The 12338-nt window shown below is 39.3% G+C and overlaps 1 protein-coding gene across 4 annotated transcripts in view; it reads left to right on the top strand.

The window, feature by feature from the left end:
* The window catches only part of PLXNB2 (plexin B2), a 251973-nt gene extending 240257 nt beyond the window's left edge, over positions 1-11716 (top strand). For all 4 annotated transcript variants that reach the window (XM_062634239.1, XM_062634242.1, XM_062634241.1 and 1 more), the window contains 7 exons: positions 1168-1322; positions 2601-2761; positions 3328-3475; positions 3973-4037; positions 4764-4839; positions 6783-6857; positions 9818-11716. In XM_062634239.1, the coding sequence (XP_062490223.1) occupies positions 1168-1322; positions 2601-2761; positions 3328-3475; positions 3973-4037; positions 4764-4839; positions 6783-6857; positions 9818-9922 (785 nt within the window). In that variant the 3' untranslated portion in view covers positions 9923-11716. The remainder of the gene's footprint in view (positions 1-1167; positions 1323-2600; positions 2762-3327; positions 3476-3972; positions 4038-4763; positions 4840-6782; positions 6858-9817) is intronic.
* Positions 11717-12338: the final 622 nt, after the last annotated feature.

The following is a 12338-nucleotide window of genomic DNA, read 5'->3' as shown; positions in this document are numbered from 1 at the left end:
TTTATGCAGCTGGAAACTGCTATCTGTGTTGTAACTGGGATTCAATTACATTAGGTATGTATATTAAAGCATGAAACTTAGCCGTAATGCAAAATAATTCATGGAATAGGGTTGGGCCGAATCACAATTTTTATGGGAAAAAATAACTTTCGCATTTTTAAGATGTCAATGATTTTAAACTCACTGATTCAGTAACTTCCACTGGAAAAGCACCATCGACTTCAGGGACTATGCCAAGTAGATATAAAAATTCAGAAACCAAAGGAAGAACAAAGCAAAACCAGGGGAACTGAGTCTAAGTTTGTGACACAAAATCTTTTTCAAGGGATATCTTTTGCAAGTCAAAACTGTAACCAGATGAGCTGTTGTTAGCATCCAGGTGCTTACTCCTGTTTCTGCTTCTGTTAACAGACTTGATGTGAGTCTCTTTCTCTGCTTTAGGCTATGAATACTGACAGACACATTCTTTTAAATCTTATTAGAATGGTTAGGAATTTCCTTCAGTCATTACCTCTGTCTGCTGGCATTCACACCTTCTCAGCAAAAAGCTGCATTTTCCCTCCTTTCCGCTAAAAAAAAACAAGAGATGCGGCTAAAGACAGGTTTGAACTGAGGTACCATACACTGAACTCAGCAGGCAAACTGTAACAGTGATACCTAGAAAAAAAAGAAGGTTGATATCAATTTTTAAAATTGCCACTGCCAGATTCACCAGAGCTGCTACAATATCTTGCCTTGTACCTGGAGTAGCTGCAATTCCTCTTTCTGTGGTGACTGTTGGGTCAGACCTGTCTGCGTTTTCTGTAACTTTATCATATCCCCAAGAATTCACTTGTGTGAATACTCCACAATACTTCAGTGTGTGGACCTCAAAATGCACACACAGTGTGCTACATGACTGAACAGGGGTTTCCTTACTGTGTGGTTCCTTCCTCTCCCTTTGCTCTTGACAAAAGCAAGCTTTTCAGCTTATGTATTATTGAACATTTAGCACTTGAGTTGTATGGGTTGAACAGGAACAGGGTAATCTAGATGCTCTTGGCAAGAGGACAGGTATGTTAAGGATAGGGAGAACAGATCTTACATGTACTTATGGATATGATTATTTTCATGTTGCTGCTTTGGCTTTGAGGTGTTTTTTGTAATGACTGCAATTACTCTTTCTAGGGCATGCACTCCTGGAAGATGAAAATAAGGTCTGGCATCTAGTGCGGCCAGTAGATGAAATAGATGAAGGTAAATCAAAGCGGGGCAGCGTGAAAGAAAAAGAAAGGACCAAAGCTATTACAGAAATCTACCTGACTCGACTTCTTTCTGTGAAGGTAGGACTCAGATGTGCCATGTTATACCTTACCTCTATAGATTTTGAGGTACAGCTGAAGAAAATGATGCAACTGTTAGTCACGCTTTTGCCTGCAATTTTGAATGTTGTGTGGACACAATCTGGTGTTCAGGGCTTCAAGTGATTAATATGCTCTGAAGAACACTCCTGGGAAAGAGATAAAGTTTAACTCCTGATCAAAGTTGAGAACTGTGATCATTAAATAAGGCTTTCTCTTGCAAGACAAAGATGAATATTCTCCTCCGTGCCACTGATTAGATAATATTTTGTAGGGTTTTCTTTTGAACCAAATGCTTTATAAACTGCTCCAGTCTTATATTTCTCTGTGCTTGTGTGTGACTAATGCTACAGGATAACCTAGAAAACTAAAAATGTTTTCAAATAGTCTTTTCAGAGTATTTTTAGTGCTTATACTGCAGAATGGGTCACAAGCAAAATGATTGTGCAAAGCATTCCTCCTTAAAGAAAGAATTTAGAACAATGTGTTTAATGATCCTAAAGCCAGGCTCCTTATGAAAATCAGGGTGGTCTAGCTCCAGGTAAGGCCGTTTGTCCAGGTTGAAAGTGGATGTGAAGGAAGGTTAGCGCATAGATGACACAGACTCAGGACAAAGAGCCAGCAAGGTGCTTACATCTCTCTTCTGTTAATAACTCCTTTGCAGCTGACACTTTTCAATTCCAAATAGCCAGTTTCTGGATTATTACCAGTCTGGAGCTTTACTAACTTGTACACAGGTGTTATGGCTGGGACCACAGCTACCCCTACACCTCAAGGACTGTCAATGTGTCTTTGCTTTTTGCTGACAAAAAGACAAATGCGCAATGGTACTTTTTCCTCTCAGTTTCTTTCTAAAAACTGAATGGTGTTCCAGAGTCAGAGAAACTGGATGTGAGAAGCTGCAAAGCCATTAATAACCAGCTAGCAATTATTTTATGTGCACAGCAACCCTGAAGTGTAAATGTATTGTACACTTAGCAACCAGTTTCTGCTTCTTCTGTCAAGCACAAAGCACACCTTTGCAAACTGTGGAACAGTTGATGAAGTTGCAGCCTTTCAGGCTAGAACATAAAATGGCTCTCTAGAAGGTCACTACACTAAGAAGTTGCTTGGTTTTTGTCACCCAGTACCCTTAGCACTCAGGATGGAGGCCATCAGTGACTGCAAGTGGATGTTAGTGTCAATAGAAATAAGAGTGGAGGATGGCACCGAGTGCAATTGTAGCACAAATCTAATAGATTTTTGTAAATTTGCTTCTAGGGGACACTTCAGCAGTTTGTAGATAACTTTTTTCATAGTGTGCTCAACTCAAACCATGTGGTGCCACCAGCTGTGAAATACTTCTTTGACTTTCTTGATGAGCAAGCAGAAAAACATGACATCAAGGATGAAGATACCATTCACATCTGGAAAACAAACAGGTACAGTGTGAACAGAGTAATATTTGTACTGAAGAGAAATGAGAGTGTAATTCCCAGCTATGTACTGGCACTCTTACTACAAAACAAGTAAATTTCATTTATAATTCTCAGAATCATTTTAATTGAGATAATACATTTATATGATCCTGAGGATTCCCTGTAAACCTAGAAGATGCAAAACTGAAACCTATGAGGTTGTCAGTGCAGATTGAACACTTCACTTTATGTCTTTCCTCAGAGAAGAGGAAAGCAAGAGGCAAATGGGACTAGATTTACCTGTCAAAGCACAAAATCTAATAAAATCATGCTCAGGTAGTTTCTCTAACCATGCAGACATCTTCTCTTGCTATTTGGGGGAATTTGAAGTTCTTGAGAGATGTAATGACTTGGTTTTCAGACATGGAAGCCAGACAACAGATAGCTCGTATAAATGTTGAAATACAGCATTAAGCTTCACTGTTGTGAGGAGATCAAAAAGCAAAACCTGTACTTAATTTCATGTGATTTGATTTTTGTAAAGCATTTGTTGTATGAAAAGGATTATTTATCTTTTCCTTGCTTTGCAGCCTGCCTCTTAGATTCTGGGTAAACATACTGAAAAATCCCCATTTCATCTTTGATGTTCACGTTCACGAAGTAGTTGATGCTTCCTTGTCAGTCATTGCACAGACTTTCATGGATGCTTGCACAAGAACAGAGCACAAATTAAGCAGAGTAAGTGATTTGCATTCCACATCCCGACTGCATTCATGCCTGACAAGAGAAAGGGCATCCTCATAGACAATACCCATTCTCTGAGGAGATACAACCTTGATCATTTCGTTTTAGTTTTATAATGAAGTTAGCATTTCACCACTTAGCAGATTGGTGAACGTGTCAGTGTTACTGAGTAGTCTGCCAATTGGTATTTATAGAAAGGAAAAAATAGCAACTGCTTTTATAAAAAGCAAGTTTACGAGCTGATTATTTCATGTCCATCTTTAGTATCATCTTGCATTTAATATTTGTAAAATTCAATAGTAATGATGTGTGTAAACTTCATCCTTTCAGAACACATGGTCCCACCATTGTTAATAACCATCTAAGTGTTACTATCTGTAAAGCTGAAGTGCATGTGAATATAAAGGCTTGATCTTAAGTTCTTGGCTTTCTTTTGCTTCCTATAGATGTTCTTAAATAAATCAAGTTTCTCTCTGTTATAAATTTTTCAGGATTCTCCAAGTAATAAATTACTTTACGCAAAAGAAATCTCAAACTATAAGAAGATGGTGGAAGAGTGAGTATAGACTATTTTGATGCTTATTTGAAGTTTATAGGGCTTTAGGCCTGTGTAAGAGCAAAAGAAACCACTGAGGTAGTCAAAGTCAACTGTCTAATGTTTAGAGTTTTACACCCAAGTGTCAAAGCTTTCCATTGGTGGTGGTGTTGGTGCGGATGAAATGGAGGGCCGTTATGACCCAGTGTGTGTTCATGTCTCTGCAGACAGATAGGTAGATTTTTTCAGGTGAAAATATGATATTGTTTTGTGCAGTGGTGGTTGTTACCCATACGATCTGTCTACCCAAAGCTGCACTTCTGTAACTCAGTAAAGATCAAATCCTGAACACATTTTCACAAACACATTTGTTCTGTTCCATCTCTGACTTTATTCATTTTCTAATTGGGAATTCTTTGAATTCCATGGAAGATCTGCTGCACAACAAAACTCTTGCTAGCTGATAACTTCCAAACTCTGAAGACCTAAAATAATCTATGGCTGCAGCTATAAATAGATTTCTTTCCTGTGGTATGGCCCTGTACAATCAGGTACAATCTGCCTCTGCTGTGAAGGTAGTAATGACTGTGGAAGGCAGATTTGCTACAGGAATCACTGGTTTGTTGTGGCAAAGCATCTCCTGCATTAGTAGGAAGCATGTTTAACATAACTGCAAAATTGAAAGACAGAATTATCAGAAACCACAATGTATTTCACCTATTGAAAGTCTGTTTTCATCTGTTGCAGTTATTACAAAGGTATTCGTCAGATGGTACCAGTGAGTGACCAAGACATGAATACCCATCTAGCAGAGATTTCTAGGGTAAGAGCCAATTCCATTTTCTTGTCCTGAAACCGGAGCCAATTGTAGCACTATTTTTCTTTGTCTTCTCTTCCTAACTGAACAAGTGGGTTTCTTGTATGTGCAAACATCACACGAGTTATTTCATGCTCTGAAATTGTCCTGTTAAGTTAATGCCTTTCAGCCATTTGGAATGTTGATTGCTGACTGGAACCAAGGGTAGTTATTGTCACTAGTCTGTCTGGGTGATGTAGGTGCCTGAGCAAAATGTTTGGATTTTTTCACATCCATTGTGGAAAACTTCCAGCACTTTTGAATTGTTTTTTTCTCTCCCCAGCATACAGAAGATTTTTAGCATTGATCATACTGATAACAAGTAATGACTGAGTTCACAGTGCTACCACTGCAAAAAATAGGTTCCAGAAATGAAAGAGGAGGCCCATACATTAAGTAAAGCCTATTGCCTACACAAGGGCAATACTTCTGCTTCATGCTGCGTGTGAGAAGCTCACCATGTGCTCGCTCAGTGACACTCTTTTTGCCTTACAGGTTATTGGGGGTTACCTCTCACGGAGAAGAGCAGAGGGGGGTGGTTGCTAACTGGGGACTCTGGTTGGAGACTGGTGGAGCAAAGAGACTACAAACCCTGCTTCAGTCTTGAAAGAGCCTGTCTGTGCAATAGTTCAGCTTAGTTTGAAGCACCCAGTTTAACTTGGAGAATCAGGACAGGGCTACACCAGTCTGAAAAGATGTTTAGTCTGAGTGAAGAAACAGAGTATTACTGGCTGGGTTGCTTATTTGCTTAATTTAGTTGAAGAGTTCTAGCATAAGGAGGATGTTTGGGGAATTTTTTGTGGTTTGTTTTTTTTTCAGTGCACTTATGACCCAACAATTTTGCAGATCAACATCCTCATGAGAGCATTTCTATTTTCAGTCATTCACTATAAAACTCATCTGCAGTGGCATTTAATTTTCCAGTTCACTTTATTTATTACGCAAATTGAGAAGTATGTAAAATTAAAACGTTTGGTGATTAAAAGTAAATTCAATAGAATGTTTGAACATCAGCAGAATATGCTGATCCTTTCCACTTACGTTATAAATTATGATAAAATGAATATGGAAGAAGTGATCGAACATTGCAAATCTTGGCCAGTTCTAGAAGTGACTTGTACAGAGCAAGGGAAGATGGATGTTTCCCTGCTGCCTTGTGCCTTGGATAATCATTTATGCCAGTAGCAATATTTTGCAATTCTTCATTTTCTTAGCTAACTTAAAAGACTAAAGGCATAGCTAAAGACTGAAGTCCTATACTTGTGAATGAAAAACATCTGTTAGGTAGAACACATTCACTGATTAAATGTCCAGGGGAGAGAGAGGAAGAGGTAATGGAAGGGTTATTTCCTGATTCATTTATAGTCCTTTTTCTCTCTATCTCTCTCTACCACCCATCCCTTCCCATCTTCATGATTCAGATGGCTTTTTCCAAACTTACATGTGCTCAAGATCTTGATAAGTTACACCTTTGCTGTAGTGAGGTGTGAGTAGTATCAAAGAGGTAAAAAGAGCTGGAGAAAGGATTTCAAACAGCCATGACAGTGACAGAAGCAATGCTTAACATCTCAACAGTATGTAGACTGTACTGAGTAAATGCTTTAGTTATACATACCCGTGTTGTCAACAGATGTTTAGGCTGTAGTTTGTGGTTTACCATTTTGAGCTCAAAATATTTTCCACCTCCAGTGGAAAAAGACCAGCGGAAAAGTCTTGATCTAAAAATCACTGAACAAAAGTAGTTTTCTCACCCCTTTTTTCTGCCCCAGCTGTCACTGAACAAAAGTTACAGGATGCAGAGCTTGCATTTGGAAATCTTGTAAAGTGATTCCAACAGTTGTGGATGTGCATAACTTTCAGCTGTCTGTGATCACATTTTGACACGTTTGCTTCCTCCTTGTGTTTAACAGGCACATACCGATTCCTTAAATACGCTGGTAGCTCTACACCAACTCTACCAGTATACTAACAAATACTACGATGAGGTAAGTTGTGGCTCTTGTTTTCACTTTTTAATATCAATGGTAAAAGTTATAACATCTGTCTAAAAGAACAACTGCAACTTCTGGAATTCCCTGGATAATTGGGCAGAAGCAGTGCTGAGCAGAAAGCTCTAACTTTGCAGTTACACACCTTGCTTCGCAATTACACTGGTCAAGGGTGCACTTTTATAAACAAAGAATCTCATTATGGGCTATTTGGTTTTGGCAGTGAGAGTTTAATGAGATCTGAAAGAGAAATAGATTTAAAAATCATTTCTCCTCAGATCTACAGTTCTAATTCCTAAGAATTAGGACATAAGAATGTCACTGAGCAAAAAGCAGTCGTAAGAGCTGTATCAGGTTTCAAGCCAGTGGGTTTTTTTTTATTAGGAACAGTCCATTAAACTTGTTTTGCTTGTAGCCATGGAGCCATGCCTTTCTTATTAGTTAAGATGCACTTGAAACTTCCATGCGTGCTCCTGTCCCCATTTTGCTGTGCCCAATGAAGTTCCTGCCCCAGGTAAACCAAAGTAGAGTAACTGGAATATAGCCTGATTCAAAAGGATTCAGTCCAAAATGTTTCTCTGTTTTTTCACACCCTGTAGAAAGGGGGACAAAGAAATTCCCAGTATAGCTGGGCTGTGGCTATGGCTCTCCAAACTTAATCTGAAAACAAAAAGAGAGAAAGAAACTTTTATTCAAAGGTTTCCATGGAAATGAATGCCTCCAAAAAACTCTCAGAATTAAATCAAAGCAAGAACAGATGCTGAACAAAAAAGGAGTACAGCACATGTGAGCTCTCTTTGGTTTGTCTTGCACCTCAGCACAGTTCATGTTTTCACTTACATTTAGCACTGAAGTCAGTGAGTCTCATCCTCAGCTTCACTGCATCTGCTTTGTACAGGAGCAGCCAGCCTGCTGCAGCATTTAAGCAGATGTGAGCAGGGAAAATCAAATTACTCTGAGAAGTTTTGCAACAAGGGTTGGTTGGGGAAGCAGCCAGAGGAATGCAGGCCAAGCTGGTGGCATTGGTTTCTTCATCCCCAGCACCAACCAAGCTGGCTTTCAACACCTTCCTAAATGGATCCATGGCCTGACCTCTTACCAGGAACCACAGGGACCCCAGATGACGATTGAACCATAAAGCCCCGATTCTTCCACACCCCTGTGTCCCTGCTTCCCCTCGTGTCTTCACATTTGGTGGCAGGGTCAGGTGGAGTCACCAGCCTGTGGAACTTCAACAGTGGCAGACAGCAAGTCCCTGTGTGTGGCTACAGCTCTTGCTTCTGCATACATCACTGTGTAACAACAAGGTGCATCTGATGAAAAGGCTGCTAATTCAGAGTTATGGAGATAATCTGTCAAGAACCATTCAGTAAAATTAATGGAGCTTATTTATTTTCCATGAAAATGTTTTAATTTGCATAAATTGGAACATTTTGCAGCTGCCCTTGTCTTTATTACTGACGCAGTGGTTCCCAGCATGCGCTGTACCTTCTGTATCTCTGCAGGGCTTGACAGTGACTAAGTGGGTACATTCTAATTGTCCACATTTATTTGAAGGATATATTCACCAGCAGAGATAATCATGAATTATTTATTCTAGATTTGAGGAGTTATAGCTAGATGTAATTGTTTAAATTAAGGGAACAATATCAAATTAAATTAGGCCCAATTTAAATACAGTAATAAGTATTTATTAACTCTGTCTTGTAAAAATGTTTTCACACTTTAAAACCAGATCCATTAAAATAATTATTTCCAAACAAATCTGCTTCGCTGTTTGAAACTCAACTGCTATACCAGCCTTTCAAAATGAAATTATTGGCTAGATTGATAGTGACTGCATTAATCTCCATTGTCAATGATGTGCACGAAGTAGTAAGAAACGCAGGTAGTGACAGGCAAACTCTATTTCTCCAGTTCTTGTACTTGCAAGTTGATATAGTATTTAAACAGAAGCTAAAGGTTTCTGCTTGATTAGGGTGTCTGACTTCTATTCATAAAGCCAGTCCTAGAAAAGGAAGTTTTGTCATGTAACACATTCTTCTACTGGAGAAATCTAATAGTTGGTGGAAGGGTTTTCCTAAAGGATGGTGGAAATTAAAACCTTTCGAAACCTTTGAAATTTGATCTTGAGAAGCCCTAAAAAACTCTATTTGAAAAAAAGCCTTCTCATAACAGTTGACCTTTTCTAGCTCTTGTTTTCAAATCCCTGGTGTCTTCAAGTCATACCTTCCTATATATATTCTGTAGAGCAGGGGCAGCGTGTGGGATGCTGGGGAGCTCCTCTAATGAGCTCTTTGCTTCCCAAGTTACGTGGTGCTGGGCCAGAGCCTTGGCATTTCTCAGTGAGAGCCAAAGGGCAGCTCCCTAATGTTGTGGCCAGGCTGTTTTCTTCCTCGTATTGCCGACAGACACAAGAGATTTTATGTTGCCCTACCTCATGCCTGTGCATGGACCACCCAGGAGCATCTCATAACCAAAGCTCATGGGGATGGGGCTTAATTGCTGCTGGTAAATGACCCTTAAGCCTTGTAGGGTGTGCTGTAAGCAAAGGCACTGTTTCTTAAATTGATATAAAGATATTTATAAATAATAAAATATTATAAAAATATAAAATATATATATAAAGGATTATAAAGATATAAAAAATAAAGATTATTTATAAAGATAAATAGCTATAATATTCCATCTTGGAATGTAATATTTCACATACATTCACTTGCTTGGATCTCAGCATAAGGGGAAACATTACAATGACTTAGATAAAGTAATGGAGACAATCATTTTTATTGCCTTTGTGTAAAAACAGAACATGGGACCTCCTTGATGGACTTTATCTTTGGTATAGAGTCAATGCAAAAGACTCTGCAACCCATGTAGTATCAAACACTGGGTCCAGGAACTGTCATATATTTTAAGCTAAATGATTCTAAACATTCTGTGTTTATTTCTTCCAGATTATAAATGCACTTGAAGAGGATCCAGCTGCACAAAAAATGCAGCTTGCCTTCCGTTTACAGCAAATAGCAGCTGCGTTAGAGAATAAAGTGACTGACCTTTGACTCAAAAGCCGCAATAAAGAAATCTGATCTGAAGATGTTCAAATTCATTCTTCCTGTTAAGGAAATAGTGTTCTATTTTTTAATGTATAATTACAACTTTAAATGAAAGATTTCATGTTTTTTTGATAGCAGAGGTGTAATGTAAAGAATTTTTACTGTAAATTATGCTTCTAATTAAAAGCTGTGTCGTGTGTAAATGAATCTTCTGTGGGACGGAGAGTCCTTTGGTTGGGGGCAGGGTGGGGGGTGGAAGAAGGAAACCCTATAGTTCATTTAATTTAGTAGAATCTGGGACATCAGCATTTAGGATTCATTATGCAAGTAAATTCAATACTATAGCATCCTTTCTAGGTTAAGCAATATTTGTACTAGGAAAACAGTAACATTTTCAGAGACCCATGCAATATCCCCTTTTATTTTGATAACTGGAAATTGACTTCCATATAGCTCTAAAACTTAGTCTGTGCTCATAATGAACATCCTGAACGTGTCAGATTTCTCTGCAAGATCTGAAAATGGGATTTGCTGTCACACACAGTTCTTTAAATTAATTATTTATGTCCGTGGTGATGCACAGTATTGCACCCACCACGGCTGGCTGTGACGGAAATAAGAGTAATGTCAGTGTAGGAGGGTTCTACTGATAAAGCCTCGTGCAGTTCAGAAATCACTGCAAAGAAGGAATTAGTCCTTAAAACTTTACAACTCTTTGTTATTATTGTGAGTTTTATGATATATGCTAATGTGCCTTACTTGTACTAATTCTGTGAATCTGATGAATGGTTTTGTAAAAAGAAGCAGATCAGAAAAGAAATATTTATGTGCTATTGAATGACTTTTGTGTGAAAAACATGACCAGCAGAATGCTTGTAATTAGCTGCTTGCCGAGAGTGTGCTGTTTAACATGATTCGATTATGTATAATATCTTATTTTAGAATGGTTCTGATGATTTTTTTATTTGAATCTTGGAACTGTCCTAGAAATACCATCACTTGTTCTTATTGTATTTGTGATGTAAAATACTAGTATGATATTGGAAAAATCATATACCAGTCTATTGGAAACCACTCAGTCAGTTTTGAGCCTTGGAATGCTGCATTTGATTGAATACACACCATGACCCATAGCAAAGAAAACTGAAATAACTTTGTCAGGAAGTGTGTGTTTACAATAGAGGTAAGCTCCGTACAAATCAAAAGGTTAGGTACGTCTTCTTAAATTGCTGTATTGCACATCAGAGAACTTTATTCCTCTTTGTCTCGCAAGTCTTTGGCAGTAACGTAGCATTTTAATGAAGCGCTGCCATCTGTACTCCTTCGTTCACTGTCCTGCCAAGCGCCCGGACTCTGCTGATTCTCAGCAAGCTGACGCAGTGTCTGCTGCCTGCTCTCCCTGCCCGGTAGGTTGTCACACAGTGGCTTTTACTGTTTGTTGATATATCTCCCCCCACCCTTTTTGACAATTGCCTAGTATTTGTCAGTGGGCCTTTCCTTCAGTTTCCAGCAAGCAAAAGCCTCACCAGAGCTGGTTCCCGGCCCAGTTGGCTGGGAGGGGTTTCTTGGTTTATTTTGTACTCAACTCCTTGTTATTTGTGTATAATCATTCCTGAACCTGCCTGGGCTGTAAGTTATTTTACGCTGTTTAGGACTGAGGTACATGACTTCTGCATAAAGGTGCTTTGCCAGCTACTCCTTCATCAGCAAAGGCATCCTAATTTCATGGCTAATCTGTTTCTCTGTCATTATTTGTAAATCCTGTTAATTGTAAATCAAATACAATGTTGGTTTTTTCCATCAAGTGTCATGGATCTTTACTGAAACTGGGGGGTGGGTGCCGAAAGAGATTTGTAATGCTTCCTCCAGGGGTGACAGAGCAGCAGCGTCTGTCGGTCTGCGGTTGGTAATGGAGGAGCACAGCGCATCCTGCAGATGGTACGCTTGACATCATGCCCTTTCTATGGGCATTTGCTCTGAAAAATGAGAGTACTCTTGAGAAGAGCGTGTAGTGCAACATCCTGCAGCGAGAGCTTCTTGCCTGATAAATCTGTCCTGGGACCTGAAAGCCCGTTAATATGCAGGCTCAGCAGCACCTCTCCAGAGAGCTCAGAAAGCCCTGCTTGAGCAAGTAGGGCTTTCGGTGGGAACATTACATGTCCACCACCATCAATGACTTGATGCAGAGCAGCTGCGGCCAATAATGAGCTGTCGTGGGCTGTGGCATACTGCAGCAGAACCTTTCTTACCTGTGTGTCTCCTGGCATGTGTGAGTTTGTGATGGTCACTCTGAGGTGCTCTTTTTCTACATCCTGGGAAATCAGCAGGCTTTTGGCACTGCCTAGGTTTGGGAACATGGAGGCAGTGACTGTGAGCAGCTGCAACTACAAAGGAGACAATGCCAGTTCTTCAGTTTCTCTAA

Source organism: Pezoporus occidentalis, unplaced genomic scaffold (genome assembly GCF_034315485.1).
Source record: "Pezoporus occidentalis ecotype Australia unplaced genomic scaffold, CSIRO_AGI_Poc_V1 ctg42, whole genome shotgun sequence".
Lineage (NCBI taxonomy): Eukaryota > Metazoa > Chordata > Aves > Psittaciformes > Psittacidae > Pezoporus > Pezoporus occidentalis.
The sequence above is the reverse complement of the archived record's forward strand: the minus strand, read 5'-3'. Positions and strand labels throughout refer to the sequence as shown.